This window comes from Callithrix jacchus, chromosome 22, assembly GCF_049354715.1.
Source record: "Callithrix jacchus isolate 240 chromosome 22, calJac240_pri, whole genome shotgun sequence".
In the NCBI taxonomy this organism is placed as follows: Eukaryota; Metazoa; Chordata; class Mammalia; order Primates; family Cebidae; genus Callithrix; species Callithrix jacchus.
Genome location: NC_133523.1, coordinates 12612943 through 12630523, shown reverse-complemented (window position 1 = coordinate 12630523; position 17581 = coordinate 12612943). Strand labels below are relative to the sequence as shown.

Below are 17581 nucleotides of genomic sequence, written 5' to 3'. Positions count from 1 at the left end.
GGTGCCGGCCTGGCCTGGGGCTGGCACGCGGAGCACATGCGTGACAGGGCGTGTCCAGGGGGTCGGGCCTGTCTGTGCAGGCCCCGGCCTCTGAGCCTCCGCCGACCCTTGCTCGCTGGAGAGAGACAGCAGAGGTGGATGCTTTAGGAGGGACCCCCTTGTCGTGCCCACCCTCTAACAATGCAAGTGGACGCCAGATGTTCCATGCAGAGCGCAGCTGTTGGGCAGGCCTTCATCCATCTGCAATCCCAGTGTAATTGACCCGGTGGGTACATTATGGTGACCCGCTCGCCCTGGTCTAGGTGGTGCTTTGATAACTCTTCAGGCATTTTTCAGAGTTTGTCCTTCGCCTTGGGAGGCTAGGTAGGAGATTCTGTCCTTCGTGAATAATGGCGCCCGGAACCTTGGGCGATCTTGAGAAAACTCCTTCCTGTCCCTCTGTTTTCCACGTTGGATATGTTTTAGGCCACAATCGGGCCTGGCTTTTTTTTTTTTTTCCTGAGACTTATTCTGTGACCTTAAGCCCCAGTCTGCATCTCTGAGCCTCAGTTATTCTGTCTGTAAATGGGAAGGAGAGAGTACTCCCTCTCCCCAGCTGCTGCCTTCCTCCTGGACACACAGAGGTGTGTCCTTCAGGGCCGGACGCCTGGGAAGGTTGTGAGCGGAGGGCAGTGGGCGTGGGTGAGAATCCTTGGGCAGAGAAGGGCGCCGCCATGCTGGGCATGGCTGAGTCACGCTCCAGCGACGCCTTGCCCCAGGGTGCTGGAGCTGGCGCCACCCTGGGTGTGGTCACTGAGCTGTGGCCCTGGGCAGAGCAGGGCTGGGTGGTCTAGAATGTGGGCCCTTGGTGGCCAGGGACCTGGGGAACCGACTTAGAAGACACGCCAAGCCCTGGGTCCTCCCGCCTGGCCTCGATTCTGGGGTTGCCCTCCAGGACCGTGGTGGCCCATACTCTGAGGATGCCTTGGGGATCCCACGGACCCTGAGCCTTGGGCCTGGGAATTGGCGTGTTGAGGGAGGTGGAGAGGGCCGGGAAGCCAGTGGCTGCTTTCAAGACCAGTGAACCCCCAAAGCCAGGCCCTCGCTGCAAAACACACCTCTGTAGGGAGAAGGCAGGGGTGGACATGATGATGGGGGTGTCCCTCTACTGAGGGTTCCCAGCATGAAGGTGAGGGGCCCCTGGGAATTCTGTGATTGGGCTGGGAAAGATTAAAGTCTAAAGAGGGGATCGAGTGTGGACTGGCCGGACGCGATGGGGGCTGGGATGTCACTTCCATGGTTCCCCTATTTATAACAAGTGATTCAGCCCTCACTCACCCCTTCCTGAGCCTCCCCCCACCCCAGCCCTGGGTGGGCAGCGGGGCCCACCCATTTGTCAGTGCCCTGACTTCCCCCACCCGGTGCCACCCTCTGAGGGCGGCCCATTGGGGTGGTTGTTATTGCCGCTGCGCTGGGATTGGGGCAGAGGGGCGGGGGGCTGGTGGTCAGGCGGCGCTTGGCCGGGCAGCCCAGGTTGGCGGCTGGCTCAGGGCCCAGCCCATGGAGCTTCTGCTGAGAGTCTGGGCCCATTAAGCAAAACGTTAGTGACAGGCTGGGAGGGCGGGTGGCGCGGCGGGCAGGGCGGGGCCTGCAGCCCTTGGTATTTTCCGATCCCAGCTGCTCTGTGAGGGTGGAAAGTATTTGGGGACCAGGCTTGGGGGCGGAGGTGGTGGTGGCGCCCCCGGCGGAAGCTGCCCCTGATTCATTCTTGGAGCATGGGGTGGAGGGTAGCGGTACACATACGTACCCGCGTGTGTCTGGTTCTCGCACACGCTGTCTGGAGGGGTATTCAGGCATGCACACATGCTTTGGCTGGCCGGGGTGTCCTGGTGCAGCCCGGGACCTGCTTTGCTCCCTGGCCCAGGGATCCGCCCTCTCCCTCGTGCCTCCAGCTGCCAGGAGTTTGGTCTCCCCCTGGACACCATCTCCCAGGAGCCTGAGAAGTGCACCACGATTGGTAAAGGGGACCCCAGCTCCCGGGCACCTGCATGGCAGCGCCCCTTCCACTCAAGACCCAGACCTTTTGTGCCTGCAGGGATGGGGAGTGGCCTTGGCCCCAGCCATGGGCTCGGTGCAGGGGAAACCCCACAGGAAACGAGCCTGGCCAAATGGCCGCCCTTCCCGTTCTCGTCCCTGGGACACGAATGTGCTGTCTCACTTCCGGAGGCGGCCCGGGAGGCTGGCCGCCCTGCGGGGCCTCGCCTGCTCCCAGCTGGAGCCTCCAGACCCTAAGGGGACAGGGCTGGGCTGGGGCCTGCTGGGAAAGAGTGGCTGGTATGCGTGTATGTGTGTACGGGGAGGGGACAAAGCAGGACATCCCTTGCCACCTGTCTCTCAGGGGTGAGCACCACCAGATCGGGCGGACACTGGGGTCCTCCTGGTGTGAGACACCCGTGTTTCCATTGTTCTTTGCGGGGCAGAGATAGCAGCAGCTCTGTCGTGATCACGTTTCTCCTTCATGGGGTCCTCACCATGACTTATGAAGTCCAGACTTATTATCCCTGCTTTGCAGATGGGGAAACTGAGGCCCAGAGAGGTTAAGTGACCTGCTCAGAGTTACCCAGCTCAGAAGCTGCAGAGCTGGGGCTTTCAAATCTAGGCGGACTTGGGCTCCAGAACTGGAGTCTGCTAGCCAGGTGTTGGGCTCTTATCAAACGAGCCTCCATTTACTGAAGACTTAGGGCTGGCTTCATGGTTTTTGTGGTTTTTTTTGAGACAGAGTATGGCTCTGTTTGCCAGGCTGGAGTGCAGTGGCGCCATCTCCGCTCACTGCAACCTCCAACTCCCTGGTTCAAGCTCTTCTGCCTCAGCCTCTGGAGTAGCTGGGATTACAGACGCCTGTCACTACGACCAGCTACTTTTTGTATTTTTAGTAGAGATGGGGTTTCACCATGTCGGCCAGGATGGTCTCCATCTCTTGACCTTGTGATCCACCCGCCTCGGCCTCCCATAGTGCTGGGATTACAGGCGTGAGCCACCGTGCCCGGCCAAAGCTTCATGGTTTTCTGACTCGGGCAGTGAGGGACCTGGAGCTTAGTTTAATGGTCTACTCCCAGGGTCATGATTTATTTATTTATTTTTATCTCGCCGTGTTGCCTGGGCTGGTCTTGAACTCCTAGCCTCAAGCTGTCCTCCTGCCTTGGCCTTCTGAAGTGCCAGGATTATAGGGATGAGCAACCTTGCTCAGCCTGAAATTGTTTTCTTTTAAAGCTTGTTCTTGTTTATTTTAGAGATAGGGTCTCACCCTGTCACCTAGGCTGCAGTGCAGTGGCACGATCATAGATCACAGCAGCCTCAAACTCCTGGGCTCAAGGAATCCTCCCACTTCAGCTGCCTGAGTAGCTGGGGCTACAGGTGTGTACCACTACTCCTGGCTGATTTTTTAATGAACTTTTTGTGGGCCAGGCACAGTGGCTCATGCCTGTAATCCCAGCACTTTGGGAGGCTCAGGCAGGCACGCTTCTTGAGCCTAGGAGTTGCAGACCAGTCTGGGCAACATGGCGAAACCCTGTCTACAAAAAGAATAAAAATTAGCCAGGCATGATGGCACATGCCTGTAGTCCTAGCTACCCCAGAGGCTGAGGTGGGAGATCATTTGAACTTGGGAGGCTGAGGCTGCAGTGAATTGTGATTGCACCCCTGCACACTAGCCGTAGTGACAGAGCGAGACCCTGTCTCAAAAAAGAAAAAGAAAAAAAAAGAGTTTTTTGTAGAGATGAGTATATTGCCCAGGCTAGTCTTGAACTCCTGGCCTCAGGTGACTCTCCTGCCTCCCAAAGTGCTGGGATTACAGGCGTGAGCCACCATGCTTGGCCTGAAATTCTTAGTTTTTGAACTAGAGGACCATGTGTTCATTTTGCACCGGGTTCCGAAAATTCTGTAGCCTGCCCTTGTGCTGGACACTTACCAAGTGACACAGACACTGAGTGACATCTCACTGGGCTATGCCAGAGAGGCTCTTGGCTTCATCTTATAGGTGGGAAAACTGAGGCTTGGAGGGGTCTGTGGGAAACTGTGGAGCAGGGATTTGAACTTCAGGCTGTTTGGGTGGAGAGGCCTGTATCTTCGAGCTTGGATCCTGTGCTCTGGGGGTGCAGGGGTGCGTGTCTAGGGGGAGAGAGGGGGTGCTTTGCTGTCGGCATCCGCCCCGGTGGGTGTGGGCTAAGCCCTGGCCACTGAGGAGACGGGGCCATGACGGGGGGAGGCCCTGGTGGTTTCCTCCAGCCCTCCAGGCTTCTAGGAAGTGGCGCCAGCTGGGGTGAGATCACTTCCTCACCCGCCTGCCTGCCCCCAACCCGGCTTCCTCTCCCCATGGCCCCGTTTGGCCTGCCCAGGGCTCGGCTTGGTCCTGTAAGGCTGGAGCCTCCTTGTAATGCACAGGCCCTCTAGGTATCTCTGCCGCTCCAGCACTGGGGCTGGAATGGAGGGCAGGGCTAGGTTCTACCTTGCCGTTCATATGCGGTTGCTCCTGCGTATGAGGAAAGGGCTTCCCTGTGATGGAAAGGAACTGTCTGGGGACCTAGATGGGGGGGTGTCCCCAAATCTCATCACCACCTTTGCTCTCTCTCTCCCCTCCAGGTGCCAGCCTCTAGCCCCGCCCAGTGCCCCCTCACCCCTGTGCCATGGCCGGCTGGGGTTCCTGGGGATGGGATTTGCTGCCTATCACAAATCACATTGCCAGGGATTTCCAACCGACCCTGAGCTCTGCCACCGAGGATGCCGCCTGGGGACGGGGTGGCAGAGAGCCCCGACGCCTGTGCCTGGCCTGAGGAGCAGGGCTTAGCTGCTTGTGAGCAGGGTTCACTCCAAGTCATGTTCACAGTGGCTAAGTTCCGCCCCCCAGGCCCTCACCTCCTCCGGCCCTGCCGCCTGTCCCCCACTGCTGCCTGTCTGTCTGCTGTCCTGCTGCCCGGCCTCCCTGGGCTCTGCCTCCCGTGCCTACTGAGCTGAAACACAGTTGGTTTGTGCACACTGGCTCAGTTCAGCAGGAACAGGGGTCAAGCCCGCTTGGAGCCCGCAGCCCCTGCCTTCCCTGGGTGGGCTGATGAGTGGAGCAGAGATGAGGACTCAGAGTCAGACCTGTGTCTGGAGGAGGGACATTGGGAGGGATGGGGTGGGCAGGGCTGGCTGGGCCCAAATGTCTACTGCATGTCCTGTTCCCCAATTCTGCAACTGGGGACCCCCCTTCGTGGCCACAGCTCAGGCTGGGCTGTGGTGCCAGTGTAGACAGGTGGGTGAGTTTAGGTGGCCCTTCCATAAAAAGGGAAGCCAGCTGTGTCCCTTCTGGGCCTGTAGGCTCGGCTCCTCCTCTCCCAAGCCTGGCAGGGGCACTGGGCCGGCCCACGTCTTCCCAGCAGCCAGTTACTCAAGAGGAAGCTGCCTTGGGCTCCAGACCGTTAGATGCCAACTCCTGGCTTCCGGAATCAGACTGGGTGACCTGACCTGGCCCCTTCTCCCTGGGCCCTGTAGCTTTCAAACGGCCAGGAGGAGCAGTGACTCCCTCCCCACATGTGGGGCACAGAACAGGGTCCATGTGGAGCCAGAAGGGACACAAGCAGGTCTGCTTAGTTCTGGGGCTCTGGGAACTAAGCTGGGAATAGCTGATCCTCCCCACCTTGTGGGCTGGGGGGAGGGCAGGTCTCAAGGCAGGGAAGAGTTAGGACTCTGCGTTTTTGGGAGGGGAGACAAAGTCTTGCTCTGTCACCAGGCTGGAGTGCAGTGGTGCGATCTTGGCTCACTGCAACTTCTGCCTCCCGCGTTTGAATGATTCTGCCTCAGCCTCCTGAGTAGCTGAGGACTGCAGGCGCCCACCACCATGCCTGGCTAATTTATTTATTTATTTATTTTTGAGATGGAGTCTCGCTCTGTTGCCCAGGCTAGAGTGCAATGGCACATCTCAGCTCATTGCAACCTCCACTTCTCCAGTTCAAGCAGTTTTCCTCCCTCAGCCTCCCGAGTAGCTGGGATTACAGGCGCCTGCCACCACGCCCGGCTAATTTTTTATTTTTAGTAGAGATAGGGTTAAGCCATGTTGGCCAGGCTGTTCTCCAACTCCTGACCTCAGGTGATCCACCTGCCTCCCATAGTGCTGGGATTACAGGTGTGAGCCACTGCGCCCAGAAAAATTTTTTTTAATGTTTTGTAGAGAGGGGGTTTCACCATGTCACCCAGTTTGGTCTTGAACTCCTGACCTCAAGCAATTTGCTTGTCTTGGCCTCCCAAAGTGCTGGGATTACAGGTGTGAGCCACCATGCCAGGCTTTTTTTGTTTTTTAAATTAAATGACAGACTCTCCCTCTGTCACCCAGGCTGGAATTCAGGATCGCAGTGGTATGATCATGGCTCACTGCAACCTTGAATGCCTGGGCATGAGTGTTCCTCCCGCCTTAGCCTCCCCAGTAGCTGGGACTACAGGTATGCACCACCACACCTGGCTAATCTTGTTTAATTTTAATTTTTGTTAGAGATGGGGGTGGTTCTCACTATGTTGCCCAGGCTGGTCTTGAACTCCTGGCCTCAAGCCATCCTCCCGCCTCAACCTCCCAATGCACTGGAATTACAGGTGTGAGCCACCGTGCCTGGCCTCTCTCTACTATATTGAAATCAGATGGGAGGAGGCTCTTTTCTGGATGAGACTAAGCAGGCACAATGAAGTCCCTAGGTCATCGGGGCTTGGTGGTTGCCCCTTTCCCCTGCCCTGGGTAGGCATGGACAGAAGCGTGGGATGCGAGGGAGAGGAGAGATTGTACTGTGTGTCATGTCTGTTGCTGAAGTAAATAAAAGTTGCCTTCACTTCATTCCTGAAGGTCTGGTCTGTGATTCACTCTTGCCTCCCATCACTGGTGTTTCTGATTGGCCTGAATTTACTGTGTTGGCACTCTGGGTGCCTGCCTGCACATCCCTGCCCCACCTGCTCTGAGGACAGCAGCAGGGTGCCCTGTGCTTGGAAGTGTGAACCTTGGGGGTGTCCTGGATTGTGGGGTCACGGTGAGGGAAACCCTAGACTGGAGAGGTTTCCACATTGTTGATCAGGGGAGGATGGAAGCAGATCTGAAGTGGTGGTGGGTGAGGTGACCCTGAGGGAAACGCTGAGCCTGAGGGGTGACGTGGCGATAACCAGGACCTGAGGGTCTTGAGCTAGTGACATTTGGGGGCAACTTGGACCTACGGAATTACTGAGATCTGTGGAGGGAGATTTGGAGTGCCTGGTATCTGAGAATGCTGGAGGGAAACTTGGGTATGAAGGACGTGACATGAAGGAAACCCCAGGTCCTAAGGGCCATTTGGATGTTGTGGGGACCTGCGTGATGCCCCAGGTCCATGACACCTCAGTGACACCTGAGGGGCACAATAAAAGGTCCCCCAGGTCCGAAGGCGACATTTGGAGGCACAGGGACCACAAGGGGGTACACTCCGGGCTCTCCACCCAACTCCACCGTCCCAGACCTCCAGGCGGCGCCACGGGGCGTGGGCTAGTCCCGGGTCCGCCCGCACATACCTGCGGGAATAAGTGAGGAGGGGCAGAAGGTGGGGCCGTCTCCGATTGGCCTCCCCGAGCGGAGGGGCGGTGCCAAAAGCCAATCGCTGTGCCCAGCGCCGCCAAAGTCCCGCCCCCGACTGAGCCCACCGCCCTCTAGCGGCGGGCCCAGCCACTCCGAGAAGCCTCTGTTCTCTCCTGCCCCGGCCTTGACAGTGACCCAGACACAGTCCGTCGATTCGTCCAAAAGGTAGGAAGGCCCCGAGGAAACTGCTTCTCGGGGAGCCAGGGACGTTTATACAACCGCCGACTTTCTCGCCGTCCCCTGGATTCCTCACTCTATTTGAGGACTGGGAGGCCTCTTCCTTGGCGCAGACACGCCCTGGCCACGCCCCCGACGAGCATCACCACCATAACCACGCCTACTCTGCTTTTCTTCTTTGGCCAGAACCCCGCCCACCTAGGTAGAGTCTAACCTCGAGGTTCCTGCTTTTGATGGGGTGTCTTCCCCATCCAGCTGCACCCAACACCTGCCACAGCCTCCTAGGCTCAGCAATTTGGAGACAAGGACCCCCAATGTTGGTGTCTGGAAACAGGGTGCCCCCAAACCCCCAGTCCCCCATCGTGGTCCTTCCCAGGGTTCAAGGGCCCTGCAGCCAGGGGTGGGCAGGGGTCAGTTGTGCCATCCAGGTCCTGAATCAAACTTCCTAGCTGTGAGTCCTTTCTTTCCACTTTGCAACCTCAGTTTTCCCATCTTTAAAATGGAAAAGATAATCCTACCGACCCACAGGGCTGCCCTGACGGTTAAATGACAGCAGTACCGCATTCGGCTCTGTGTTCCCTCATAGTGAGCTATCCATACCTGTTTTGAAATATTTACATAAGACCGGGCACAGTGGCTCATGCCTGTCATCCCAGCACTTTGGGAGGCTGAGGCGGGCAGATCACCTGAGGTCAGGAGTTCGAGACCAGCCTGGCCAACATGGCAAAACCCCGTCTCTACTGAAAATACAAAAGTTAGCAGGGTATGGTGGCATAATCTGTAATCCCAGCTACTTGGGAGGCTGAGGCAGGAGAATCGCTTGAACCGGGGAGGTGGAGATTGTAGTGATCTGAGATCATGCCACTACACTACAGCCTGGGCAACAGAGCGACACCAAATAAATAAATAAATACAAATTTACATAATTACCATGTAATGAAGCCAGCAGTTCCTCCCATCCCACCTCTCGCTTCAGAAATGAGGCCAGATATAAATATAAATATGAATATATATATATATATATATATATTTTTTTTTTTTTTTTTTTGCGGAGGAAACAGGGTTGAGTGACCCTGGAGATGCACCCCAGTCTCAAAATAAAGTTAAAAAGCTGTGTTCAATCTTTTTTTTTTTTTTTGAGACAAAGTCTTGCTCTGTTGACAGGTGCCAGGCTGGAATGCAGTGGCACAATCTTGGCTCACTGCAACCTCCACCTCTGGGCTTCAAGCAATTCTCCTGCCTCAGCCTCCCGAGTAGCTGGGACTATAGGCACGCGCCACCACACCCAGCTAATTTTTGTATTTTTGGTAGAGACAGGGTTTCACCATGTTGGCCAGGATGGTCTCGATCTCTTGACCTGGTGATCTGCCCGCCTCGGCCTACCAAAGTGCTGGGATTACAGGCTTGAGCCACCGCGCCCAGCCTCAATCTTTAAAAAAAAACAAAACAAAACAGAAAAGAATAAAAGGACATATATGGTTCAATAAATAGAAAAAAAGTTACAAAATGACATATCTTTTGTCCTTAATATACAAGAAGGGAGAAGATGTGGGGGTGACTGGGGGTGTGATGTTCTCCTTTCTCCCTGGGTCAAAGTGGTGGAAAAGAAGGATGGCCAAAGAGAGAGGGGGTGAGGACTTAGAGAGGTGCAGAGACAAAGGCCGGTAAATGCAGAGAACAATGAAAACGGAGTAAGATAAAGCCTCGAAGCAGACAGACAGGAGGAGAAAGGAGGAAAGAGTCAGAAAAATGCCAGGAGGGAGGTCTCTTGCCTTTCCAGATCGAGGGCGGGGTCTCTGGCTCTCTCAGTCTGTGTTCCCTGACCCCGGGTTGGGAGGGGCAGTGTGAGCCTCGCTCAGTTCCTGAGTTGTACGTCCCGTGACTAGCAGGTGAGAGGAGAGGGCAGCTATGACTTCTCCAACCCTGAGCCCACCCTGGGACCCTGGTGCCCAAGAAAATGGGGAGGTGAGGTATGAGGCTGAGGCCTGAGGCCTCTTCAAATTCTTCAGTGGGGGTGAGGCATTGGTCCTGGCTGGGCAGCCACTTTGAAGGTGGCACAAGGGGGGGCCCTGAGCAGTAGGGGGTGGGGGAAGACCCCTGGCCACCCAGGGTGGGGTCGGGGAAGGATGTGCTACATTGACTCGGAGGGTCGATTTCTGGGAAGTCCTGCCTCCCAGTCTCCCTCCCAGAGCCCAAGCCAGTCCTGGGTAAGGGGAATTTGCCTATTGCTTTTGGGGTGTCCAAAGTGGGGTCATACCAGCAGCCCAAGCACACACCCCTTCCAGGCTTCTGGGTGGCGGTATGGCTTCTGCTTCTCGAGCCTTGCACACTTCCTCGCACACTCCCAGGCACACATGGGGCAGGACATCGCTTCCCCTGCCCCCCATCTGCAGCCAGGCTCCTTCCCTGACTTCATAATACTGAAACGCCACGTGGGCCTAATTGGAGAGGAGGGGTGGGAGACGCAGGGGCGAGAGGACTCCCCACTCCCACGCACCCCACTGTCCCTCAACCGAAACGCTCCCGCACCAAAAGCATGAGTTTCTTCTTGCCCTTGTAGGTCTGTTTAAGGTTCTCCAAGAATTGGGCGAACTGGAGGTGCCCGTCGGGAGCCAGCAGGAAGGTCTCCCGGGCCTTGCCCAGGAATTCAATGAAGTCTCCGTAGTGCCGCGGGCTGATGTGTGTGAGACGCGAGTGGCTGGTAGTGATGTAGGCGGTGACTGCCGCGTCCAGGAGCTGGCAGAGAGGCGCCCGGTCTGCACCCAGTGGCTTGGCGGCCCGGCGGGCCCCTAAGGGGCCCAGGCCGGGCGCCGAGAGAGTCCAGCGGCGCAGAATATCGGACAGCATTGGGGCACAGTGGATGCTGCGGATGATGAGGGGGACGATGGCGGAGAGCTCGTGCCGGCCCAGGGAGTGGCTGAGCGAGCAGGCCCAAAGCACGTCGTTGACGGCAGGGTGGCTGTCCTGGTTGAAGGCGATGCTGAGCTGCGCCAGGGCCAGCGTCGCCAGCTTGTAGGCCCGCAGTGGCAGCCCACGGTGCTCCATGTAGCGCGCCACAGTGAAGAGGTGGGCATGGCCCAGGCCGCCGGCCGCCGCGTCCAGCACGATCTGGTAGGCCGCCTCGAAGGCCGAGTGGTTCTTCTCGCACAGGGTCAGGGCAGGCAAGGCGCAGTTCTGAGGGTCCTTCATGGCGCACTGCAAGGCCAGGGTGCGGGCGCAGGCCCAGAGCTCCTCCCTCCGGGGTGTGTCCAGCTGCAGTCGCAGCAGAGTGGCTTGTGTGGTCCCCGTCACGGCCACGATGGTGGCCGCCTCCACCGGTGTGAATAAGGAATACCAATTCTGCATGATGTTGATCAGGGCTTGTGGGCCTGGTGGGAGGTGAGGGGGAAAACCCGTTAGGAGGAGGGGCAGAGACATGTACATGTATGCCTGGGTTGACCATGACTCTGCCGCCTCCACGCCCTGCTGAACAGAAACTTCCTTTTCAAATCATGAGGGCGCAGCTGGACCACGTGGGAACCACGTGCTAAAAGGCTAAGCTTTGGAGCCTCTTTCTGCACACCCCCCTACCTGCCCCCACCAGCCCTCTGCAGACACAGTAGCCTGACCAGCTTCTAGGCCTTTGTCCAGCTCCATCGGCTGGCCGGACATTCCCTCCCAGCCAAACCCTGAGCACAGGCTGGAATCAGGGAAGAGTCTCTGCTTCTCTTTCCTTTTTTGTTTTGAGATGGAGTCTTGCTGTCACCCAGGCTGGAGTGCAATAGCGAGTTCACTCACTGCAACCTCTGTCTCCAGGGTTCCAGTGATTCTCCTGCCTCAGCCTCCCAAGTAGCTGGGATTACAGGAACAACTACCACACCTGGCTAATTTTTTTCTATATTTAGTTGAAAGGGGGTTTTGCCATGTTGGCCGGGCTGGTCTCAAACTCTTGACCTCAAGTGATCCGCCCATCTCAGCCTCCCAAAGTGCTAGGATTACAAGCATGAGCCACAGTACCCAGCCCTCCTTTTATTAAAAAAATGTTTAGAGACCTTGTCTCACCCCACCACTCAGGCTGGAGTACAGTGGCACAATCACAGTTCACTGCAGCCTCAATCTCCTGGGCTCAAGTGATCTTCCCACTTCAGCCTCCCTGGTAGCTTGGACTATGGGTATGTGACCATGATTAGCTTGCTTCTCTCTCTCTCTCTCTCTTTTCTTTCCAGAGGAGGTTTTGCTCTGACGACCAGGCTGGAGTGCAGTGGCAAGATCACGGTTCACTGCAGCGTTGACCTCCTGGGCTCAAGCGATCCTCCTGCCTCAGCCTCCCAAGCAGCTGGAACTATAGTAACGTGCCACCACACCCAGCTAATTTTTAATTTTTTGTAGAGATGGGGGTCTCACTATGTTACCCAGGCTGCTCTTGAACTCCTGGGCTCAAGTGATCGTCCCGCCTTGGCCTCCCAAAGTGCTGGGATTACAGGCGTGAGCCACCATGCTTGGCCGCTTCTCTCTTTCTTGTCTGCCTGGTTCTCTCAGTGCCCTCTGCAGAAGCAGAATAGGGGTTCTCACCGATCTCTGTGGCACAGCTGACCAGCCAGCGCACCATCTCCCTCCGTCGCCAGGTCATTACATTCAGAGTCATCCGCATCACCTGCAGGGTAGGGGTGGGGAGAAGGGGGTTAGTGGGAGTCTTGGGCTGGCCTATGGAGGGGAGTTGGGAGATGGAGGAGCCCAGAAACACTTGGAGGTTAAGGCTTTCCAGTGAACCTGCATACGTAATCTCAACTCTCTGGGCCTCAGTTTCCTTACTTAGAAAATGGAGATAAACTAACAAACAAAAACAAAAAAACACACAAAAAAAGAAAATGGAGATAAAATAGTATCTGTCTCATAGGATTGTTGTTCTGGTTTTTTTGTTTTGTTTTGTTTTGTTTGTTTGTTGAGACGGAGTTTCGCTCTTGTTACCCAGGCTGGAGTGCAATGGCGCAATCTCGGCTCACCGCAAGCTCCGCCTCCTGGGTTCAGGCAATTCTCCTGCCTCAGCCTCCTGAGTAGCTGGGATTACAGGCGCGCGCCACCATGCCCAGCTAATTTTTTGTATTTTTTAGTAGAGACGGGGTTTCACCATGTTGACCAAGATGGTCTCGATCTCTTGACCTCGTGATCCACCTGCCTCGGCCTCCCAAAGTGCTGGGATTACAGGCGTGAGCCACCGTGCCCGGCCTGTTCTGTTTTTTTTGTTTCTTTGTTTGTTTGCTCTTTTATTTTTATGTTTTTTTTTTTTTGTTTTTACATTTTTTTTTAAGACGGGTTTCACCATGTTGGTCAGGCTGGTCTTGAACTCCCAACCTCAGGCAATCCACCTGCCTTGGCCTCCAAAGTGCTTGGATTACATGCCCAGTGTTTGCTTTTTGAAATGGAGTCTTGCTCTGTCACCCAGATTGGCATGCAGTGGCATGATCTCGGCTCACTACAACCTCTGCCTCCTGGGTTCAAGTAGTTCTCCTGCCTCAGCCTCCCAAGTAGCTGGGATTACTGGTGCTCGCCACCACACTCAGCTAATTTTTGTATTTTTAGTAGAGACGGGGTTTCACCATGTTGGTCAGGCTGGTCTTGAACTCCTGACCTCTACTGATCTGCCCACCTCAGCCTCCCAAAGTGCTGGATTACAGGTGTGAGCCACAGCACCTGGCCCCAGTTTTTTTCTTTTTTCTTTTCTGTTTTTTATTTTAGAGTTAGGGTCTTTTTGCTGTTACCTGGTATGCAGTGGCGTGATCACAGCTCAGTGCTGCAGCCTCAAACTGGCCTCAAGCAATCCTCCTGCCTCAGCCTCCTGAGGAGCAGGGACCAGGGGTGCACCACCACAGCTGGCTAATTTTTAAAGTTTTTTTGTGGAGACGGGGTCTCACTATGTTGTCCAGATCAATCTCAAACTCCTGGCCCCAAGCAATTTTCCCACCGCAGCTTCCCAAAGTGCTGGGATTTCAGGTGTGAGCCACTGTGCCGGCCCTATTCCTTATCTTCTTAGTGAACTTCTGCTACCCTCTGAGGCCCTGCCCTCACAGGTCCCTTACCTGTCTACCCCGGAAGACCCTGCCCTCCTACAGGTCCCATGGGGCCCACACCCTACGGATGACACCTTTCCAGCAGGCAGCACTCAAGACTAGCCCCTGCAGGACCACCCTTTGTTCGGCCCTTGGGGATGACACAGACACTCCATCACAGGCTCTGCATACAGGACTTTTTTTCTTTCTTTCTTTCTTCTGAGATGGAGTCTTGCTTCTGAGATGGACTCAGGCTGGAGTCCAGTGGCCTGATCTCGGCTCACTGCAACCTCTGCCTCCCAGGTTCAAGCGATTCTCCTGCCTCAGTCTCCCGAGTAGCTGGGATTACAGGCACAGGCCACTATGCCTGGATTGTATTTTTAGTAGAGACGGGGGTTTAATCATGTCGGCCAGGTTGGTCTTGAACACCTGACCTCGTGATCCGCCCGCCTCTGCTTCCCAAAGTACTGGGATTACAGGTGTGAGCCACCACGCCCGGCCGTATAGAGGACTTTCAACCACAGACCCCACCCTTAGAGTTGGCATCTCATCTTCCGGACCTTCCCAAAAGCTGGCCCCACTGTAGTGAATCCCACTTCTTAGAGGGCAGTCCTCTTCAGGCCCCGCCCCCAAGGAAGCTCCTTATTGGTAGGCTCTGCCCCACCCTTGGCTTCAAACCCATCCTCCCATGATTCTCAACCAATAGCATATTACTCCCAGGCCCCAAACCCAGACTCTGCTTGTGATCTATCTGCTGGCTTGCAGGCCTTACCTTTCCACTCCAGGGACAACGCTCCCCTAAACTCAGTACCCTCCATAGGCAAATTCTATTAATAATTCATAGGCTTCAACCCCCCTGGAGACCCCATTCCCTCACTCTCACAGACCTTGCCCTTCTGTGGCCCTGCCCCCAAAGGTGAGGGTCACACTCAGGCCCCACCTGCAGAGGTATGGCTCACATGCAGACCCCATCCCGAGAGGCACGATTCACTTAGTCCCCATTCCCAGGGGAGTGGCTCACTCATGCCACGCCCCCAAGGAAGTGGCCCACACTCGGGCCACGCCCTCAGAGGCGTGGCTCACTCGCAGTCCCCGCCCCAAAGACAGTGGCTCTCACTCAGGCCCCAGCCACAAAGGAGCAGCTCACGCAAATGCCCCGCCCCCAGGGAAGTGGGGCACACTCAGCCCGTGCTCCCGGAGGCGCAGCTCACACTCAGGCCTGCCTCCGAGCTGGCGGCCCTCACCTGCAGGCCCAGCTCCAGCGCGATACCCAGCAGCGTGGTGTCCGGTGGGGCGCTGACCGGGGTGGCTGTCTTGCAGGCGTCCTGTGCCAGCTTGAAGAGCAGGGCGGGAGAATGAATGTTCTGTTGGATAGAGCCCAGTACTGCGTGCAGCCACTTGGGGTCTCCTGGGAGAAGGGAGGGACAGAGGACACCGTCAGATACATGCCAGCACCAGCCTCTGACCACCACCGACCTGTTCGCACAGGTCCTTCCACCCAGGGGCACATGTGTGAGTGTGGAGGGATGTGCACCAGGCAAAGGCTCTGTGAAGATTCAGACCTCAGTACCCCTGTCCCTGCCAGTTCTCCTCTGTGCCCCTTTCCTGTTAACAACAGTGGCTCACACCTGTAATCCCACCCAGCACTTTGGGAGGCTGAGGTGGGCAGATCACAAGGTCAGGAGTTCCAGACCAGCCTGGCCAACATAGTGAAACCCTGCCTCTACTAAAAATACAAAAATTAGCTGGGTGTGGTGGCAGGTGCCTGTAATGCCAGCTACTTGGGAGGCCAGGGCACGAGAATTGCTTGAACCAGGGAGGCAGAGGTTGCAGTGAGCTGAGATTATAGCACTGCACTCCAGCCTAGGCGACAGAGCAATATCCGTCTCAAAAAAAAAAAGAAACAAACAAAAAGCCACCTAGGGATCCTGTGGACCTCTCCTCCCTCATCTCAAGGGCATAGGCTGCACACCCAGAATGCCAGGGTTCAAATCCTTGTCCTGGATGACCCTAAGCAAGTTACTTTACCTCTCTGTGCCCTGGCTGCCCCATCTGTAAAATGGGTAACGCTCAGGCAATGGAAGTAGGTAGGCCCATACTTGGAAAGGCCTTAACATGGCAAGGAGCTACTCAAATGCTAGCCTCTGTCATTATTATTATTATTAAAGTTTTGTTCTTGTTGCCTAGGCTGGAGTACAATGGCTTGGTCTTGGCTCACTACAACCTCTGCCTCCCAGGTTCAAGCAATTCTCCTGCCTCAGCCTCCCAAGTAGCTGGGATTACAGGTACCCACTACCACACCTGGCTAATTTTTGTATTTTTAGTAGAGACAGGGTTTCACCATGTTGGCCAGGCTGGTCTTGAACTCCTGACCTTGTGATCTGCCCACCTTGGCCTTTCAAAGTGCTGGGATTACAGGCATGAGCCACCATGTCTGGCCATTGCATTACTCTCATCTCCCACTAGAATGTAATTCTAGAGGAGAGCAGGGGATCTACATGCCCCGCATCTGAGACAGTGCCCGGGACATATAGGAGGTACTCAAGGAATTCGGGTGGAATTTCATGAAAGATAAGAGGAGGTAGGAAAGTGAAGAGGGAAGGAAGGAGATGCCGGAGGAGGAAGACAAAGGGATTGGGACAGCTGCCAGTCTCACCCTTGGCGGCCGTCAACATGGTAGAAGCCAGTTCACACTGGCGGGTCTCCAGGTGGCCAAGGATGAACCAGCGGGGGAAGCGGTTGCTCATGATGGAGTCCAGCGGGTTGGGGTGAGGTTCGCCAGCAGGAAATGCTGTCTCCAGTACGGGCAGCCTGGGTAAGGGGAGAATGAACCGTGGTGAGATGGGGCTGCCGTCCTCATTCTTTCTAGGAGACAGAGAAGCCTCCTGCCCCAGCCTCCCCACTTCAGCCAGCAGAGCCCTGAGAGCCCATTATGGAAGATGTGTGTGAGAGATGTTCACTGCAGTGATGTTTATTAATTGATACATTACTTTAGAGACAGGGTCTCACTCTGTCACCCAGCTGGGACTACAGGCATGTGCCACTATAACTTTCTCTCTCTCTCTCTCTCTCTTTTTTCTTGGATGGAGGTTTTGTTCTGTCACCAGGCTGGGGTGCAGTGGTACAATCTCGGCTCACTGCAACCTCTGCCTCCCACGTTCCAGCAATTCTCCTGCCTGTCTCCTGAGTAGTCAGGATTACAGGTGCACGTGCCACCACGCCTGGCTAATTCTTGCATTTTTAGTAGAGATGGGGTTTCACCATGTTGGTCAGGCTGGTCTCGAACTCCTGACCTTGTGATCTGCCCGCCTCAGCCTCCCAAAGTGCTGAGATTATAGGCAGGGGCCACTGCGCCCAGCCTTTTTTTCCTTTTTTTTTTAAAGATAGGGTCTTGCTATGTTGCCCAGGCTAGACTCAAACTCCTGGCCTCAAGTGATTCTCCTGTCTCAGCCTTCTTAAAAGCTATACTGTTAAGTGGCTCACCATATATACAGTTTTGTGTTTAGAAAGTTATTCGAGGCTAGGCATGGTGGCTCATACCCGTACTTTTAGAACTTTAGGAGGTTGAGGCAGGCAGATCACTTGAGCCCAGGAGTTTGAGACCAGCATGGGCAACATGGCGAAACCCTGTCTCTCCAAAAAAATACAAAAATTCGTGGTGGGCTCCTCTAGTCCAAGCCACTCAGAAGGCTGAGGTGGGAGGATCACCTGAGTCTGGGAGGTTAAGGCTATGTTGAGCTGTGACAGTGCCACTGCAGTCCAGCCTGGGTGACAGAGT

General features: G+C 55.7%; 1 protein-coding gene across 2 annotated transcripts in view; it reads right to left on the bottom strand.

The window, feature by feature from the left end:
• Positions 1–9236: 9236 nt before the first annotated feature.
• Positions 9237–17581, bottom strand: part of ZSWIM4 (zinc finger SWIM-type containing 4) — a 31934-nt gene continuing 23589 nt past the window's right edge. For both annotated transcript variants that reach the window (XM_035287473.3, XM_035287474.3), the window contains 4 exons: positions 16460–16614; positions 15048–15211; positions 12329–12410; positions 9237–11145 (listed from right to left, as the gene is read on the bottom strand). In XM_035287473.3, the coding sequence (XP_035143364.1) occupies positions 10286–11145; positions 12329–12410; positions 15048–15211; positions 16460–16614 (1261 nt within the window). In that variant the 3' untranslated portion in view covers positions 9237–10285. The remainder of the gene's footprint in view (positions 11146–12328; positions 12411–15047; positions 15212–16459; positions 16615–17581) is intronic.